The sequence below is a fragment of the Macrobrachium nipponense genome, chromosome 7, assembly GCF_015104395.2.
Source record: "Macrobrachium nipponense isolate FS-2020 chromosome 7, ASM1510439v2, whole genome shotgun sequence".
Classification (NCBI taxonomy): domain Eukaryota; kingdom Metazoa; phylum Arthropoda; class Malacostraca; order Decapoda; family Palaemonidae; genus Macrobrachium; species Macrobrachium nipponense.
Window position 1 is genome coordinate 111,294,679 of NC_061109.1, and position 19,945 is coordinate 111,314,623.

At 41.7% G+C, this 19,945-nt stretch overlaps 1 protein-coding gene across 2 annotated transcripts in view; it reads left to right on the forward strand.

Moving 5' to 3' along the window:
* The window catches only part of LOC135217379 (17S U2 SnRNP complex component HTATSF1-like), a 173,052-nt gene extending 158,987 nt beyond the window's left edge, over window positions 1-14,065 (forward strand). For both annotated transcript variants that reach the window (XM_064253224.1, XM_064253223.1), the window contains exon 8: window positions 13,956-14,065. In XM_064253224.1, the coding sequence (XP_064109294.1) occupies window positions 13,956-14,040 (85 nt within the window). In that variant the 3' untranslated portion in view covers window positions 14,041-14,065. The remainder of the gene's footprint in view (window positions 1-13,955) is intronic.
* Window positions 14,066-19,945: the final 5,880 nt, after the last annotated feature.

Consider the following 19,945-nt stretch of genomic DNA (forward strand, 5'->3'; position numbering starts at 1 on the left):
GTAAATAGAGTTAGTCATAAACTAACTTGAATAGTATTGGGTGTTATGATTAAAATTAAAGCCTAAACATAACCAATACATACGGGCTAAGTTTAAGTAATATAGAAATAAACAAGGCTTCAAAGGTAATTTAAACTTCAAAAGGTTTGAGTAACATAGATTTAGGTAGATCTAGGTAATAACTCTTCATTGAGTATTTAGTATATGGAAAACACAATTCTCTAAAAATAATTGAGTTGATAATTGAAATTTAACCATTATTTTTGGGTTTGTTGGTTTTACCCCCAGGGACTAGTATCAAAAACAGAAAAATGACATTTGACGCCCCAGATTTTACAGAATGCACTAGAAATGTACATTTGTAGTCAAACTGACTTATAAAATTATATCTACTACTCGTTAATGTGTATGGTTTTCCAGTACTATTAAAAATGATTTATACTAAAATAAAATATTTCTAATAACAACTTGGTTTTTTCACTACAGGGCCATCTTGAGAAATGACCCTCAATTAAGGTGTGCCGTAGCTGGTTGCTCAATACGATTTTTGCCAATGGGCACTGCCCAGTCCAGTCCTTGTAACGATCAGGACAAATTTGTTTGGTCACCTGATATATGCAGGATTTGTAGCGTGCTCTTGGCAGCAAACTTTAAAGATGAAACTGCTCGTTTTAGACTGTCTCGATGGGTCCTAGGGTTTAGCAAAGGTGAGAAGGGGAAGATTATATCTATCCAGCAAAACTCTGGCAGCATATATTTAAACCCATCTCTGACATTCCATATTCTGCTACCCCCCAGGTACATCCTGAGGAGGAATTAGAGGAATCCTCACTTAGAGGTGAAGTGTTCAAAGACTTTGAGGTAGATATTGATACCGAAAGAACCTTGCTGAACCCAGAAGGACCAGGGACAGAGATGTCAATCAGCCATGGGAAAAACATTGTAGAAGAAAGTCAATCTCCCATGCAGCTTACATAAGCCGATTAGGATCCTTCCCCCAAAAGGGATATAAGGATCCACCTGAACCCAATAGAAATAGCAGCAATTTCAAAGGGTTATAGCAGTTCACCCAGGACTTCTGCCCCCTGGGGAACAGACAGCTGCAGCTCAGCTGTAGAAACACAATCAGGTTTCACAAGCTCCCCCAAAAGGGGATACACAGTTTGCAGTATTAGATCACTTCTATAGGGAAACAATAAATGACATCAAAGATGCTTTTGCTGCTGAAAGGCAACAGATAATGGACATACTGCATGATGTACCAATATGTAAACACCTTGCATCTTGCAATAGAATGGGGAGAGTTGAAACCAAATCTGCCCAAACAAGAGTTAAAAGTGCAAACCCAACTGAAACCAACAAAATGGCCAGTCCTGGTTGTGAGTCTTACAACCAAAATCAACCAGAGACTCTAAAATCCTACTCTGATGTTAATAATCCTTGGCGAGATGCCTCAAAGTGTATTTTCTCTCAGGATGGTAAGTATCTAATTAATGAGAGAAAGACCATGATAGAAGTAGTACATGTTGAATTTAGGGACAGGGCAGCCTTTCCTAACACTGAATGGCGCCTGATACCACCTGTGCCAGACATGGAGAAGCCTCAAAAGGAAGCTATTCTCTTAGCTGGCAATTTGGCATTAAGAGCTGTAGATGAAACTCTTCACCAGGTAAATGGGACAGGAATTTATACTTCCATTGTGAACAAGACTCAGGTGACTCACCATGTATCACCAGCCTTCTGCCCCTTCACATTTAAAATCATAAACCATGTGAAAACACATTTTCAAAATTACGTAATAACCAGAAAGCGTGAACCATTGTCAGAACTAAAACCATTTGCTTTGGTTATCCCAGTTTCAGAAAACTCCACCGAAGAATGGGCAACACTTCAACTTCCCTATGATAGGAAAAATCTCCCCCTAGATATTGCAACTCAGCAATTTGGTACTCTAATGAGAAGGATTTCAGAGGGTACATCAGCATCAGAGTTTTGTGCTAGGACCCACCTCATTAGGGTCTTAACCACTTCCTCATTGTTAGAAGTAGCCACAAAAAGGCTTCCGGAAGAATCTAGGATGATTTTTGCTATTGTGGCTGAAAGCCTTAAGAGAACATTATGGGAAGGTTTCTATGAATTTTTGGACTGGCGCATAGAAGCGCAAATGGAGGCTGGAAAACTCCAACAAGTCGCTTCCCTATGTGACTGCCTTATTACAGTCTAATGCCTTCTGCCGAGACCTGTTTGAGGAGTCTATTGTGACTCAAATAAAAGAACAAGTACGTCAGCAAAATTGCTCAGTGTACGCTCTACTGGGAAAAGATTTCAGGAAACAAAAAACCAGAAATTCCCCGTACCAAATCCGAAAAAGGCACGCTTTGATAAAAAATCATATAGGCCTCCATTCACTTCCAATAGCTCTCCTCATACACAGTTAGGTAGTCAGAAGGGACAATACCCTCAAAAGGGACAACAACCTGCTCAGCAAAAAGCGTATCCTTTTCTCAAGGTCCAAAAACCAGCTTATAGAGGAAAAGGAAAAGCAACACCTAGAATGCCCATTAAGGGAAAAGGCAGAGGAAGGGGGGATCCCAATAGGAATTGTTTGGTCGGGGGTTGACTTCAGAATTTTCACAAGGAATGGAAGTCTTCTCTTTGGGGTCACAGCATTATTCTCAATGGACTGAGGTGGAAATGGTCTCACCCCCTCCACCTTTGAAAGGGTTCTTTCAAAAACCGGACCTCTCTATGAAAGATTATGTGCAGAAACCCTTCTTAAAAGGAGCCATAGAGAAACATTCTTACATTCGTCACCAGGCACGTCTCTTCAGTGTTCCCAAAAAGGATTCTTTAGAACCAGGGGTGATCCTCGACCTGTCAACATTGAACAAGCTCATTGTTTGCCAAAAGTTTTGAATGACTACCATTGCCCAAGTACGTTCTGTCATTCCAAAAGGGACTTGGACAGTTTCTATAGATCTGAAAGACGCATATTGGTACGTCCCTATTGTCGTTCCCTTCTGCCCCTTCTTAGGATTCCGGATAGGAAAAAGTACATACAGATTCAAGGTCAGGCCTTTCGGGCTAAACATTGCCCCGAGAATCTTTGCAAAATTAGTGACGGTAGTTGTTCAGGAACTCAGGAAAGAAGGAATACATGTGATAGCTTATTTAGATGACTGGTTAGTCAGGGGAGCCACAAGAAAAGAGTCCCTGAAAAACTTAGGAACTTGGCTGGGAATGTGTTGGGATATGGTCACAGCCTTTTGTATCTCCTCTCAAATCTCAGAACAGAATAAGGAAAAACCTCAAAAGGTTCCAGACAGCAACCCATTGCTTCCACATGGCAATTAGAGCACATGATGGGTCTGCTACAGTTTCCATCTATAACGGATCCAATACTCAGGTTACAGTTGAAAAACACGAACAAATTTTGGATGTCGAATGCAAGAAAAAGGATGCGAGACAAATTTCACAAAATGCATCAGAAACTTGGGGAGATACTTTGGCCACGGAATGAATCTGGCAAAACAGGTCACCCTGACTCCTCCATGTGTAAAGGTAACAATACACAGATGCCTCATTGACAGGTTAGGGAGGACATTGGCAGGATTGTCAGGTAGCGGGGGTGGTCAGCTACTCTAAGGAATTGTCATATCAATTTCCTAGAGCTGATGGCTGTCTTTTTGTCTCTAAATAAACTCAAACCTCTGGAACAGACACACATTCTGCTGGTCTTAGACAATACGACTGCAATGCCTTGCATCAAAAAATTGGGATCATGTTCACCTCCTCTCAATATGGTAATTGTTAGCCATTCTTCAGATGGCATAGGAAAAAAAGTGGCATTTGTCTGCAATTCACCTTAGGGTCTCCTAGTGCAATAGCAGACACACTGTCAAGGAATACGACAGCCTCAACAGAGTGGTCATTGGACAACCACTCCTTTCAAATAATATACAACCTACTTCCACAACCGAATGTGGGCAATCAAGCAGTAGCGAGTGATGCCTTCCTACAGGACTGGAACAACTGGAAGACGATATATCTTTTTCCTTCATTGTCCCAAATTTTTAAGGTTTTGAACAAGTTCCTAACCCTCAAAGGAACAGCTTACCTAGCAGCCCCAAATTGGCCAAACAGGCTTTGGCTCCTACAACTTCAACAGAGGACAAAGAGGTCAATTCTATTACCATACAATGTACTATTCCGGAAAGTAGGAGGGAAAGATGTTTATGCATCCTCCTTTCTGAGCCAAGACCTTCACGTGTGGATTTTTAAGATATAATCTGCCATGAAAACTCGCCCTATATCGCTAGGTACTTATAGCTGGTTCACTTAAGGTAGATCCTGGGGTGAGCCTAAGCCTACAAGACATTTGTTTGGCGGGCGCTGATTCGCTGGGAACTGCCTAACCTCCCAGTACCAGCCAATCAGCGGCCACCAAATAAGCGTCTCGTAAGCATAGGGCTCATCCAAGAATCTACCTCAAGTGAACCAGCTATAGTGCATAAACTACGGACATCATCTATCCGGCAGTACCAGTTCATATGGAGAATATGGTTTATCCCCTGGCCATCATTCTTGGCCAAGAATGAGAATCCTTTAAAGAGGAAATCTATGCTTATAAGAAAACTCAATTTAGCAGACAAAACATTATGCCCAGTTCAAGCACTTAAGGATTACCCAGAGGTCATTATAAATGTTTCAGAAGGTCCAATTTTCCTACATCCTAGCATGAACAAACCACTCTCTTTACAAGGGCTAAGAATAATTTTAGTTTCCCTCATTAAAAAGGTTAACCCATATTCCTTTCCTAGAACACATACGTATTAGGAAAGTAGTACATCATTAGCCTTCTTCAGAAATGTATCATTTGAAGAAGTTTCTGAATGTACTGGGTGGTCATCAGAGTCAGTATTCTTAAAACACTACTGTCATGAGCTGGAACAAATTCGGATGCACTGTGTATCAGTAGGTGTTATGGTTAGTCCTAACCCCATAGGCAACACGACGGAAAACCAGGGGTCTCCCTAACGGGTGAGTATGATGACTATCGCTGGGGAAAACGCGTAAAGGTCGCAACCATACCAAATAAGTCACCATAGAACTTTATACTAAAAGTATATCCTATTTGTTTATCGTTATCTTTTTTAATAAACTTATGGCTTGACGTTAGACCTGAAATGATTTAATCTTATAACTTTGAGATATTTGGGATGAAAATTTGTGAGCTTAAGTTTTTTGTCACCTGTCAATTTCTTTGTAGTGCTCCTTTGAGGACGAAGCAGCGACTACGCTATCAAAAAACAGGTTTTGACGTAGGAAAAAACCCTTTTCTGGGCTCAGCTCGTGTCGGCCTATGAAAGGATCCTTAATATCATTCTTTCTAGGCAAAATTAATCTAAAATTACCAGAGAAAAACAAAATTAAGAAAATGTCAGTAAAACTGACTCGCTCACTCTATAAAAGAAGTGTCGGTATGAGAATAGGGGCGAGTGGGATCACTACCACGAGACATTCACCATTTAGACCTTCCAATCAAAAATCCCCACCATAGAGAGAGCTGATACTACGGGTGATGCAGCCGCACTACTACTAATAGGGACACCACGGACAGCAGCGCCCCTAGCGGACATCCTTAATTATTAGACAGTACGCGTTGTACGCATTTTTTCACTTGTGCTGTATTTCTTTGGATTTACCTCCTTATCTATCATGGAACATGCTGCCATCGCATCGGCTAAGTTAAGTGCCTCATAAGTAGTAGTATTTTACCGTATTTTAGTCTTCCAGGGACCAGTATTTTCCTTCTAATAGGTCATATACGGTTTCCCGGTCGACTCGTGGCGGCACCATGCTGCCTCATGTTGAAGAATTCCCGGTCTTCCATACTGGGACTTCTTGTACTTATGGGCTTACTATATCAACGTTTCATCGTTTTTTACATCGCCTTTTTAGCTAGGTTAGCCCGTTTACCATTTCTCTTAGTTTGGTATTTAGGGCTATTCTGTGTTTCTGGCCCAGCATCCCGGCTCTTGCTCTTCATCGGCTATCGCTGGCTCCGAGTAGTCTACTGTTCCTCGGAACAGTTTGCCTCTCCTGGGCTTCTTTTTCTTTTACTAAAGTGTCTTTTCCACCTTTTACGATGTAATTTTAGTTCTATTTAGGGTGTTAGGCGCTAGCCTAGGTGCATGTCCCATGTATTGGTACAGCCTGGTTCACGTGGCCCTCCCACGGTTGTGTTGCTATCGCGGCTTAGGCCACTTGCGGTCACGTGTTCCATCGCACCTTACCCTTCCCCTTCCCTCCCTACCTACAGGTATAGGGAGGGGTCTGGGGGACCCCTTGGTTGCCATGACAACCTCAGTAGCCTTCCTCCCTCCTTCTCTGAGGAGGCCAGGGGTTCTTCCCAGCTGGGGTTTAGGGCGACCACTTGTTTCAGGTACCGGGTCACCGAGCGGGTAGTTGTTGGGACGGGGAGGAGTAGGCCACCCACCCCCCCCCCCCCTCTCTCTCCCGCCGCGTTACGCCGGGAAACCCCAAACCCCCCCCCCCCCCCCCCCCATTGCTCAGTCCCACCTTTCCCCTACTATAACGAACGGAGCCTTCCGCCGCAGCCGGGGCACCTTTAGGTATAGTTCGTCTGGCTCCGCCAGCGGGCGGGGTGGTCACTACTAGTGGTCTATTGCTTGCCTACTATATCCTTCCCTTTTTTCCCGCTACCGGAGGAGAGCTTGCTTCTTACCGGGCACTCTCTAGTAGACGGGGAAAAGACTAATATTTATTTCGTTATATATAAGGATATACCCTAATTTTACGATGAATTTTAGTATTATATAACTGTGTGTATACCATCTCCGTCGTTTTCCGTCGTGGTTTCATCTCTCACCACCACACCTGGTTGGATTCTTTCTCTTGTCTCCAGCGTAGCCTTGGACAAACTCCAACCATCTTGTTACCACACGTATTATGGCCGGGGCTCTGGTTAATCTAACTTTCTCGCTCCGGCATGCAGCGGAGCAATTGTTAGGCTGTAAGTGTTCTCCTGATGCCTTATGTATCTTTCCACTTACAGGCTACCAACTGTCAGGTCCTAGGGTGCAATGCGACTCTGTACGACCCCTGCCGCCCACGATGAGTGCAGGACTCACGCCACGTGTGCTACGACTCACAACGCCATGAATCGTCTGGCACCCGGAAGCCTGCGCCATCTGTTATGACCTTGTCAGTCAGCTGGTGGGGGGGTAAGTCGATTTTAAACTTCTTTATCGTATTACTAACAACACTTAGTCATAAGCTTGTTAAACCCCGTCCCCGCCACTAGAAGCTTCATTTCGCCTTCTCTTTCAGGCTGCCGGTGTGAGGGAAGTCGCCCTAGCAACCCTGAAGGCTTGGGTGGGCGGCTTCATTGGGGAAGAAAACGCCGACCAAGGGCCAGCCATACATCTTGGATAAGAAGCTGGCCGTCCAGATCTTCCCCGGCGGCAAATCAACAGGATACGTTGACCCTATCTCTGCAGCCCCTCTCATCGCCTCCATCCAGCAAGAGGTGCAGCAGTCGTTCGGGGCCGTGGCCACGCAAGAGCCGGTCCCAGACGTCGCAACCTTGGACCTAAATATTGAGCCTATGGCGGTAGGTGCGGAGGATTTGTTGGTTGAGGTAGGTGTGTCGGGCGCCAAGGTCTTTCCTTGGCGCTCCTGGATCTTCTCCTGTCCCTCTACTGCTTCTTTCCAAGGCTTTACGGGATCTGAGATCCCTGCCCGCTCTCCCGCTCTCTCTGTACCTCCAAAGGTGAAGGGACAGAGAGAACAGAAGACCCTCAATAAGACGACTTCTAAAAAGTCGTCGTCGTCTTTTTCAGTTAAGAAGTCTTCGACTCCTATGCTGACGCGGTGAAGGCTAAGCCGAGCTCTTCATACTCCAAGAGCTCTAGAAGCAAGGCTTCTAAGGAGAAGGTCGCGCTTCCTGCTGAGCCAATGCCTTCTCCGGCCTCCACACCGCATCCACTCCGGCAACGCCGGTTGGAGTAGCGGGACCGAGCACTTTGATCCCACTGCCTTCTCAGCAGTGGTGATGCAACAGGTAGGAGAGATGGTAGGCTCGCAGGTCTCCGCCCTCGGAACCAAGTTCGAACAGATGTTTGCACAGCTGTCGAGCACCCTTAGTCAGTCGGGCCAGTCCATCCAAGATCTCTCTAACAGAGTTAGAGAGAATGAGGACCGAGTAGCTGGGCTTGCTCAGGCTCCTCATCCAGTCTCCCCAGTAGCAGGTGCTGGCATTCTCCAGCTACCTCCTTATGAGTCGCTACCCAGCCTTCTCCATGGATAACCCATGGAGAGTGGCCGCTTTCGCTCCATTCAAGGACGGTATGATCTCTGTCCCGGAGTGTGGAACTCGAAGGATTGAGGACTTCGAGTTTTATCCTCCGGGATTGACTCAGCCTTTCATTGGATATGCTAGGCTGACCGTGGCGGCCCTCACTAGGGAGGACAAGATCTCCAGAGAGAACGTGCTTTATAGTAGAGAGCACGCTCAGAAGGGACAATGGGTTCACTGCCTTCGAGGACTGGGAGTGTACCAACACTAAGCTCCAGGCTTTCAAGAGTCCTTTCACTATTTTTGCGGCGGAGGAGGAGGCTTCTCTTCCGTTCGCTACCAAAATAGTGGAAGCGACTCTTCAGGCAGTCCTCAAGGATGAGCCCATGCCACAGCTGAGGGAAGCGGATTCTACTTCTCCGCTCTTTCCAGCCTTCGGAGAATTGTGGGAGAACTTGCCTGCCACTTTCACGCTTGGTAAGCTCAAACCGGACTGTGCAATGGACCAGTTTGGCGAAAAGCTTCCAAGGCTGCCTGATACCTTGATCCAGGCAGAGTTCGACGCTCGAACTAGGTTTGGAAGATCCCTCAATTCTCTAATTATCACTGAGATGGCTGCTCTATCGTATGGCACGGAACCTCTATTTAAGATTCTGGCCAAGTCTCAGCTTCAAACAGTTCAGACAGATGCTTTCGACTTCTTCCAAGCTAGGAGGAACTGCCGAAAGCACGTTCTGCAGGAATGCACTATTAGGCACGAACCTAATAGACTCCTGGCTTTCCAGCATGTGGGGGGCGGACCTCTTCCCAGAGTCCGCTGTGAATGAGGTGCACCATGACTGCTAGGCTCAACCAGAGCCTTAGAGCTAGGTGGGGTATCTCCTCTAAGAGGAAACAAGAATCCGCCCCCGCTGCTGGTAAGAAACTAAAGAAGTCTGGTAAAAGGTTCCAGCCTTACCAAAAACATCAGCAGCAACAGCAGTTCGTTCAGGCCGTCCCAGTTACCCAACAGGGACAACCTTCAACCTCAAAACAGACCCAACCCATCCTCCTGTTGTCTCCTCAGTCGCAACCCTCGACCTCCTACGCACTCTCGCCGGCCTTCAACCCTATGTATGAAGGTCAGGCTTACCCTCCCTTTAATAGGCAGTCGAGAGGTAGCAGAGTGAGAGGCTACTTTCGCCAGCGTGGCACAGGAAGAGCGACAAGGGGTAGGCAGTTCAGAGGAGGGCGTGGAGGTCAACCCGCCCAACAACAGTGAGGCTCCCCAGGTAGGAGGGAGGCTGTTCCTCTTCCGTCACAGGTGGGGGTTCAGCAATTGGGCACAGAGCATAGTGTCCAAGGGATTGGGTTGGAGTGGATCAAAGATCCCCCTCCAATCAAATCATTTTATCAGGAACCTTCAAAGGAATTGACAGATTATGCGAGCGAACTCCTTCAGAAAGGAGCTATTGCGAGAGTCAAGCATCTAAAATTTCAAGGTCGCTTATTCAGCGTGCCAAAGAAAGGCTCAACAAAAAGAAGGGTAATCTTAGACTTGTCAAGGCTAAACTCTTTCATCGTTGCGACAAGTTCAAAATGCTTACCATCTCGCAGGTAAGGACCTTACTTCCTCGTGGAGCCGTCACATGCTCCATCGATCTTACAGACGCATACTATCATATCCCTATAGCCAGGCACTTCCGCCCATTCCTAGGATTCAAACTAGGAAATCAGACATTCTCATTCAAAGTGATGCCCTTCGGTCTGAATGTAGCCCCCAGGGTATTCACGAAAATAGCAGAAGTGGTGGTGCAACAATTGAGAACTCAGGGGATAATGGTAGCAGCATACCTCGACGATTGGTTGATCTGGGCACCAACAGTCGAGGAATGTCTCAAAGCCACGAAAAAGGTAGTTCAATTTCTGGAACATCTGGGGTTCCAGATAAACAAAACGAAATCCAGACTTACTCCAGAGTCTCGTTTTCAGTGGCTAGGAATCCAATGGGATTTGTCTTCCCACAATCTGTCAATTCCAGTGGTCAAACGGAAAGAAATAGCCAAGTCTGTGAAACAATTTCTCAAATGCAAACAAACATCAAGGAGAAAGCCAGGAAAGAATCCTAGGTTCTCTTCAGTTTGCCTCAGTGACAGACATCCTCCTGAAAGCAAGGCTGAAAGATATAAACCGAGTTTGGCGATCGAGGAGCAAACGCCAAATCTCGAGACAAGTTTGTAGTAATTCCACAGATCCTTCGCAATCAACTCCGTCCATGGACAAAAGTGAAGAACCTGGCCAAACTAGTACCCCTTCAATATCCCCTTCCAGTGTTAACCATTCACACGGATGCCTCCCTGTCCGGGTGGGGGGATATTCTCAATTCAAACAAGTTCAGGGGACTTGGTCAGTTCAGTTCCGCCAGCTCCACATAAACGTCTTGGAAGCAATGGCAGTATTTCTTACCCTGAAGAGACTTCTTCCCCCGAAAAAGTCTCATCTAAGACTAGTTTTGGACAGTGCAGTGGTAGTTCATTGCATCAACAGAGGAGGGTCCAAATCCAAACATGTGAACCATGTCATGATAGCATCTTTGCACTAGCAGACAAACACAAATGGCATCTGTCCGCCACTCACCTGGCTGGGGTAAGAAATGTGATAGCAGACGCTTTGTCCCGGTCGGTCCCTCTGAATCAGAATGGTCCCTGGACGACAGGTCATTCCAGTGGATATGCCGGAGAGTCCCAGGTCTCCAAGTAGATCTCTTCGCTTCACAAGCAAACCACAAGCTCCCTTGCTATGTGGCCCCCAACCTGGACCCTCTGGCTTATGCCACGGACGCCCTGTCGTTAGATTGGAATCAGTGGAGAAAAATTTATGTCTTTCCTCCAGTGAATCTTCTCTTGAAAGTCTTGAGCAAGCTGAGGACTTTCAAGGGACTAGTAGCCTGATTGCTCCAGACTGGCCCAAGAGCAACTGGTATCCTCTGCTTCTGGAACTTGGGTCTCCGACCTCAACGGATTCCCAATCCCAAGCTGTCACAATCAGTACAAATGAGGACTGTGTTCGCTTCCTCAGGAATTCTTCAGACCCTAACTTTATGGACTTCATGAAGTTTGCGGCTAACAAAGATGCTAACATTGATCCACAAAACATCCTCTTCCTAGAATCAGATAAGAGAGAGTCAACTATTAGACAATATGACTCAGCTGTTAAAAAATTAGCATCCTTCCTGAAAGAATCAAACACTACAACCATGACAGTTAACTTAGCTATATCCTTTTTCAGATCCTTGTTTGAAAAAGGTTTAGCAGCTAGCACTATTACTACTCATAAATCGGCTTTGAAGAAGATCTTCCAGTTGGGTTTCCAGATAGACCTAACTGAATCTTACTTTACATCTATCCCTAAAGCCTGTGCTAGACTTAGACCTTCTCAAAGGCCTACTGCAGTCTCATGGTTCTTAAATGATGTCCTCAAACTAGCATCAGATACTGACGACAACTCGTCTTGTACATTCATAATGCTTCTTAGAAAGACGTTATTCTTATTAAGCCTAGCTTCAGGAGCTAGAATTTCAGAACTGTCGGCTCTATCCAGAGATGCGGGTCATGTGGAATTCCTCCCCTCAGGAGAAGTTCTGCTTGCTCCGGATCGTAGTTTTTTGGCTAAAAATGAGGATCCTCTTGCAAGGTGGGCTCCTTGGAAAGTCATCCCACTTCCGCAAGATCCTTCTCTCTGCCCAGTATCAACTTTAAGAGCCTTTCTATCTCGCACATCCTCAAGATCCTCAGGTTCTCTCTTCATGAGAGAAAAAGGTGGTACTTTATCAGTAAAAGGAATTAGACAACAGATCCTTTACTTCATTAAACAAGCCAATCCCGATTCATTTCCAAAAGCACATGACATCAGGGGAGTAGCCACCTCAATTAACTACTTTCAACATATGAACTTCGAGGATCTTAAAAAGTATACTGGATGGAAATCTCCGACAGTCTTTAAACGTCACTACCTAAAGTCCTTGGAATCTTTAAAATTTTCTGCAGTAGCAGCGGGAAACATTGTTTCTCCTGATACTGTATAGTAGTCATAGTATAGATCCAGGTCTCCTTTCTACCTACCTCGTCCAACATGCCTCACCCTATCGCCATGCTACTCGGATACTCCTAGCCTTAAGCCGCTGAGATCATATTGGTGGATTGTCCCTTATTTTTTTTTGCTAGGGACATCCACACTATGTACTTATAATGTACTTCAGTGTACCTACCCATTATTTTTTTATGCTAGGGTAGGACACAATGTGTTTGTATATTATGTAAATACCTTATTTAAGTGAATCTATTTTGTTAAATTGCATTGCATTATTGTATATTACTATGTTTAATATAAGTTAATTTTAAGTACTATTTATTGGCTTTCTTTTTATGTCATTGTTTAGAATAAGTTAGCTTTAAGTACTTAGTTTGTATTCTGTAATATACCTGATTCACTTATATTATATCCCTCTTTTTTACCACTGATTTTCATTTGTCCTTTTTCCCATCTTGTCTGTTTCTCTGGTACTCTTTCATAGGCCGATATGAGCTGAGCCCAGAAAAAGGATTTTGACGTAGGAAAAATCTATTTCTGGGTGATTGGCTCGTGTCGCCCTATGAAACCCACCCTGTATTTGTTTGCCCTCCCTGCAGGACAAGATGTTCATAGATTAAGGATGACCGCTAGGGGCGCTGCTGTCCGTGGCGTCCCTAGTAGTAGTAGTAGCGGCCGCATCACCCGTTAGTATCAGCTCTCTCTAGTGGGGATTTTGATTGGAAGGTCTAAATGGTGAATGTCTCGTGGTAGTGATCCCACTCGCCCCTATTCTCATACCGACACTTCTTTTATAGAGTGAGCGAGTCAGTTTTACTGACATTTTCTTAATTTTGTTTTTCTCTGGTAATTTTAGATTAATTTTGCCTAGAAAGAATGATATTAAGGATCCTTTCATAGGGCGACACGAGCCAATCACCCAGAAATAGATTTTGCCTACGTCAAAATCCTTTTTTTTTTTGGTATTCATGTTGAGTCCTCAAAACCCTCCTACCACTTCCCTGACGAAAAACCACGGGATTTGAGTAAAGGTACATCCTGCGTTGACCAACAGAGTAATGGATCTTGGTCTTTTAACTGGCCCAAGCATAAAACAAGATGGCCGATGCACATGTGCATTAGTCACTTCTACAGGTTTTGACGTAGGAAACTGGGTCCAGCCTCGCTGAAGACTAGATAAAATGCCTTCTTGTCGTTGAGTCCATTATACTGTATCACTTGTCATAGTGTTTCATTATGGCACAATACCCAGCTAAAAGACAAGGGCAAAAGATCTTTCTTTAATATTAGTCTGATCACCATGGGGTACTGGCACACACCATGGAGGGTAAATTCTTTGATGACTCAACAGCGACTATCAAAGATAGGTTTTTCCTACATCAAAACTTGTTAATTCTGTAATATATTTTTATTGCTAAGAACATGTCCCCTTGACACCTTTGTTATAATTTGGATATCCAGTTGATCACTTAACAGTGTTTTTGAGGAACCTAACCCAGCCTATACATATTGCTGGTTGCCTGTTTGTAGCTAAGCAATATAATAATGAATGTATTTTTATTTCCAGGATAGAGGAGACGGATTCTCAAAAAGAGGAGAGACTTAAGAAGTGGGATAAATTTTTGGAAAGTGGTGATAAAAAACAGGAATAAAGTCGTCGTTTGTTCAGTGATTTTAGTATTTAGTGTCTTTATCCCCTTTACTTACGAGCACCCAGACTTCCAGTCATTTTGTTGATGTGGAAGCTAGCAAGCCTGATTTATTTCCTATTTATGCATGATATCAGTGGTTACATTAAACTTGAATTACACAGGTGGCAGTTTAACCACAAATAATTCAAGGCATAGGAGACTGGGCTTCAATGTGGGAATAAACTAGGAATTAAATTTACTCAGCAGATTTCGTATTTCATCCTGCAAATACTTTACAATCAGTCCCTCTTCTTGAAGAGTACATGCTAACAAGTAGAGGTTATATACATACAGGTATTGTTCATAAGACATTTTGGCTCTAAAGTTATATCATTTTGTCGCATCTAGGCATTGTGCTCTATATATACAGAGGAAACATACTGTACTTGATCTCTTGTTTGGAACTAACAACAATAGATTTTAAGCAGCCATATTGTCTTTTTTATTTTGAAGTTTTATTTGTGAGGAAAATTTACTTAGAAACTAAGGCTTGAACTGAATGTTAACTTACTAGTTCATGTTTGATTATTTTAAATATTTTGATATTCAAGAGGGAATTCAAGCATTTTATTGTTGTTTTAGCAGTGATGATGCTAATGACCCTTCTTGAAGACACATTGTGTACCAGTGGTCACTATGTAGTACTTTGAAAAAATACATACCGTATGTACTAGCGTATCATGCGACTTTTGAAGCCCTAATTGGAGCTCATTTTAAGAGGGTTGCATCTTACACGAGGTATAAAATTCCAGCATATAATAATCACTTATTAGTATCGTATGATAAAGTACAAACATGATGGATATGCATCTTTTGCATGGATCTTTTAACAAGCTATTCTTTACTTCATTGCATCCAATAATATTACGTATATGTATTTTCATATTATGTACTATGTTTGTTTGGATTAAAAAATCAAAATGTAGCAATCAATGTTTTGGTTTAGAAATCAGCTGAGGGCGATTGCAAGGTAAGTTTGTTTTGCTGTATTGAACTCAAATCAGAGTGACTTTCTTGTTTCTAGCTAGCGCAAATGAAACTCAAGATACTCTATTTATATTAGACAGTGTTATTTTACATTATACAAAGTGTTTTCAAGTGGAAATATCACTTAAAAACGCATGTTTATTGCGTAAACAAAAATCAACAGATTCTATTCAATATTTTCACTTTATCTCATCAGAATACTACAAGCTTTATGTATTTATCTTTTATTGGAGTGAAAATGTGCTCTTTCATGCCCAATAGTTTTGATTAAACACGTTTCTCTCAAATTTTGTTTACGGTCGAGTTTGATGGTACTATACCGAAGTTTGTGAGAGTTTCATCCACATTGCCGATGCACAATAATAATAGTCATTAGCAGATCAACATTCTTTCCTCAACTTCAGCTAAAACTTACAGATTAAATTTAGCTAGTAAGGATATAGTAATGTAAAAATATATCAGTCTTTCTCCTTAACATCATTTGTAACATAACTAAGGTAATTTTTTTACTATCGTACGATGGTTGAAATGCAAGCAAAAAGGCTGTTGTCATCGGATTGGTTGTTCATAGCTAGTCAGTTGTTTCTGGCTGTATGCATTTTCAAAACAGGTTTATCATTACTAACGATACTTTTGGCATTCTCTTTTACTTTTTTAAACTTAACTAGATGGGATATATTAAGAGATGGAGGAAAAGGGGTTAGCCTAACCAAAAAAGGAATAGATAAATGGAGGAAAAGAGGTTAGCCTATTGTTATTTGGTCTCATAAGTTTAACTTGCATGATATGTGAGATATGTGATAAAATAATATTTTAAGGGTGAAAATTTGGGGGTCGCATAATATGCGAGATCGCTTGTTACGCGAGTACATACGGTACTTGGAAGATGAAAGATAGGGAAAGATATTTTTCAGAGCACCTTTCATAGCCTGTAAGAAAATCAAGAACTAAATTGTTTAAATAAAAAAACATTTGGTTGGTATTAGTTGCAGGAATAACATCTTTTTATCATACTTTGAACATTGGTCAGTAATAGTTCCAGGAGTAAAAATTTTTATCATACTTTTAGGTTTTGTAAAATGAACTCCATGCAGTTACTTTTTTAGAGAAAGAAACAAAATGTACTGACTTCTCTCTATATGTCCTGATGAGTGTCCAGTTGTGAGTTGTAAAAAAATTACTTTTGGTTCGACTAATAATGCTTTGTTTTTCCTGCCAGTAAGTTAATATAGTAATGCAGAGATAAAACTGGAAATTTATTTTTTTTTTTTTGTGTGTACAATAGCAGGCAGCATTAGATTTACTGATGTGTTTTCTGAGTATCTTGAGCAACTGCCACAAAAAGTGATTAGTTACAGAGAAGTTGTGCCACAATATTTGTAATTAACCCATACAGGTTCTAGTGACATAAAATTGTCGGAAAATTCCAGTGATGTGAATTGATGTCATCAGTAACAAAATTTAGAATTTATTAAAACTATTATGTGATCATAGCCATCCTCTTAAAACATATTTCTTATAAAGAAGGGCCCAGCCAAAACAATATTCTGCCATAAGAAAAAAACTTTATAATAATGGCTCAAAACAGATTTTCGTCAAAAATTGCTAAATGTGGGGCATGCAATGCATATAGCATTAGTAAACAGCCAAATCCTTAAAGAGTTGATACATGTAGTTGAATCAATCAGTATCTGAACACTATAAAAAAACCAGAAGGTATTGATGCCCTGTAATTATGTTCTGAATTTTAATTTTTGCAAGTAGATCCACAAACAACTGCTAATTGTGCAGGGAAGAGTAAATTGTGGCCTGAAAGGGGTTAAACCCAAGGAAAAGTTTGTTATTCTTTCTTTTATGTAGTCTTAGGAGAAAAGTCTGTGTATGGGAAGAAAGTACTTTGGTTCCAAACCTCAAGAGAAGGAGAGTTATGTGAGCCATGTATTGTAGCAACATTTGGACAGCACATCCTACTAAGACTAGATTATTTTGAGATTTAACATTATCAAATTAATAATTGCGTTGCAAACCTATTACTTTTAAAACCGCCCTTATGTATTGTGTGGTAGACCAAATCCCAGGTGTATTAGTCTTCTGTGGAAGAGGGAAGAAAAGCAACAGCAGCCTGTCTCACTTCTTATATGTTTGCTGACTTGTTCAAGGGGACCACTAGACTACTATTCTCAAAATGATTGTTTTTATATAATTATACTTAAATACTATTTTCTTTAATTTTTTAGTGTAATAATGTGAAAGCTGTTCCTCAGCTGAGATTTGTTGGTAGGAAGAACTACTCATCATCATAAGCATTTTTGAGTCTGTTTTTCCCTCTGTGGTCTTTATTTATCTCCCTTTTCAATGATTTCCTGAATCTTCCTACAAGCCTTCATCCTGTTACTTCCATGTTTCCCGCTTCCCTGACCAATTTACTTATCTATTTTTTTTTATCCCCTCTCATCTCTTGTCAAAACTATAAATGTCTAGGAGATCTTGGTCTTATTCAGCCTTATGATATTGTATATGTCCCCAATGATTTACCATTTGAATTAACATCTTCCTACTGTACCATTCTTTGCTCATGCACTTCAAAGCCTCCTCCACTTTCATGTCTGTGCCTAGGTTTTTGCTACACAGAGTAGTAAAAGTCATATGTGCCTATTGCAAGTCTGTGCCACCTTTATTAAAGGGACATTTTTTATTTACCAGTAGTCTAGTTTTATTGTATCTCCATTTCAGCTTTGTTGCAGCTGCTCTACTTCCTCTAAAACCTGCCACTCTATAATAACAGGGTTCTCAACTCCAATCTTATCCACATATGCCCTTGTAATGAATTTTTGCCCTAAACAATCTCATACTCCTTGTATATCATGTACATTTGGCTAATCCAGGCCATCACTTCTAACACCACCTGCTACATTTGGTACACAATACAGAGTTCACCCCCAACAGTTTTCCCACAGCAGCCACTTGGCCACTTCTCTGCCTGTACTGTTCCCTTATATTTTTTTCCTTTTATTCTTTACCAGTTACCATAACTTTGTATTTACACTGATTCTCACCCTTCCTCTCCATTCCATTCTTCCACCTTTTAAACATTTCCACCATGTCTTCCTCAGATAATGCTATTACCACTAGGTCATCTATATAAAACAGCCTCTGTAGCCTCTACTTCAAGCATTTCTTTTTCATCTTTTATGCTGCTTTTGTTTTGCAGGCCTAACTTTCCAGTTTTCTTGGTTTTTTATTTATTATGATAGAGTATTGGTTTTTTGGGGGTATTTGTTGTTGGTGTACTAACAAACTGGTTTTTATATAGTTTATTATATAATTATATATATATATATATATATATTAATATATATATATATATATATATATATATATATACATATATAATATTACTGGTATATATATAATATATATAGTGGGTACCTCGGACATACGAAATTAATCCATTCCGAGGTGGCCTTCGTAACCTGAGCTTTTCGTATCTTGAACCGCATTTTACATGTAAATTACCTAATTCATTCCAAGCCCTACAAAAACACCCCAGTAAATTTTATAATAAAGCTAAATTGACCAATATACAATGAAATACAACAATTTGGACCATTCAATACCTAACTTAATACGTACTACTAATATGTACCTGTAAATAAAAGAAAAATGTATTAGTGTGGCATGGTATACAAGAATACGTACATACGTACGTATGAAGTAAAATGTGGAACCTTACTTTTCGAGTGAGGCTATCTCCGAAAGTGGGGACAGAGGAGGAGGACAAATGGCAGAAAATTTGTTACGTAGTACGTACACTTAACGAAACATTAAAAATGTCAGGAAACAAACTAAACTTTACAAAACACATTAACAAAACTGTAACACTTAACTTTACAAAAAACTTAAAATTAAATTTTTTTTCTTTTTTTTTTTTTTACTTTTTTATACTTGTTTTTTTATTTTTTTTTTTTTTTTTTTTTTTTTTTTTTGTTTTTTTTTTTTTTTTTTTTACAAAATTTCAATTTCTTCACCACTTTCAACTTCTGTGTTTTTGTAGTATCAATTGGATCTTCCTTTTTGCTTACTCCTACTAAAGGCCTCTTTAAAAAATAATTATCTGCCTACTTTTCACAATGTTCCTGAAACGACTCTGGCAAACGTCATTGAACTGCGCAAGCATACGACCAGTGTAAGCCTTTTCGGGGTGTGTCTTTTCTACAAATGATTGCACCTTATGAAAAGCAGCTAGAGCATCCTTAATTTCTGCCATTGTCATGGGGTCGTCCTCCTCCTCCTCGCCGCTGCTAGAGAACTCTTCTTGAACGACGTTAGGTTGCATGGCCTCCAACTCCTTCAGGTCATCCGTCGTAAGCTCCTCTTGGTGCTTCTCAAGAAGGTCACTGATGTCGTCCTCATCGACGACCAGCCCCATGGACTTGCCGAGTGCAACGAGTCTCGTCAAGATCTGGTTGCGAAACAGTTTCAGGATCGTTAACTGTTTCTGAATGTGCACCAGCTTCGCCCACGTCGAATCCCTCGAAGTCTTGGGTGGATACGGCATCAGGCCAGTTTCCTCCACGAAGAATTCAAGGTTCGCCTCGAAACCTGCCAAGCTTGATCGATGAGCCGGATGCATATGACAACATGGAAATGCTCCTTCCAAAATTCATGCAAGGTGAGGTTTGTGGTATCGGTGATGTCGAAACATCTCTTGAAAAGATGTTTCGTATACAGCTTCTTGAAGTTCATATCACTCGCTGGCCCATGGGCTGGAGGAGAGGGGTGGTGTTAGGCGGAAGATAAAGAACCTTGATAAAAGAATACTCCGCTAGGATATCTTCCTCGAGGCCAGGAGGGTGAGCAGGGGCATTGTCCAACAACA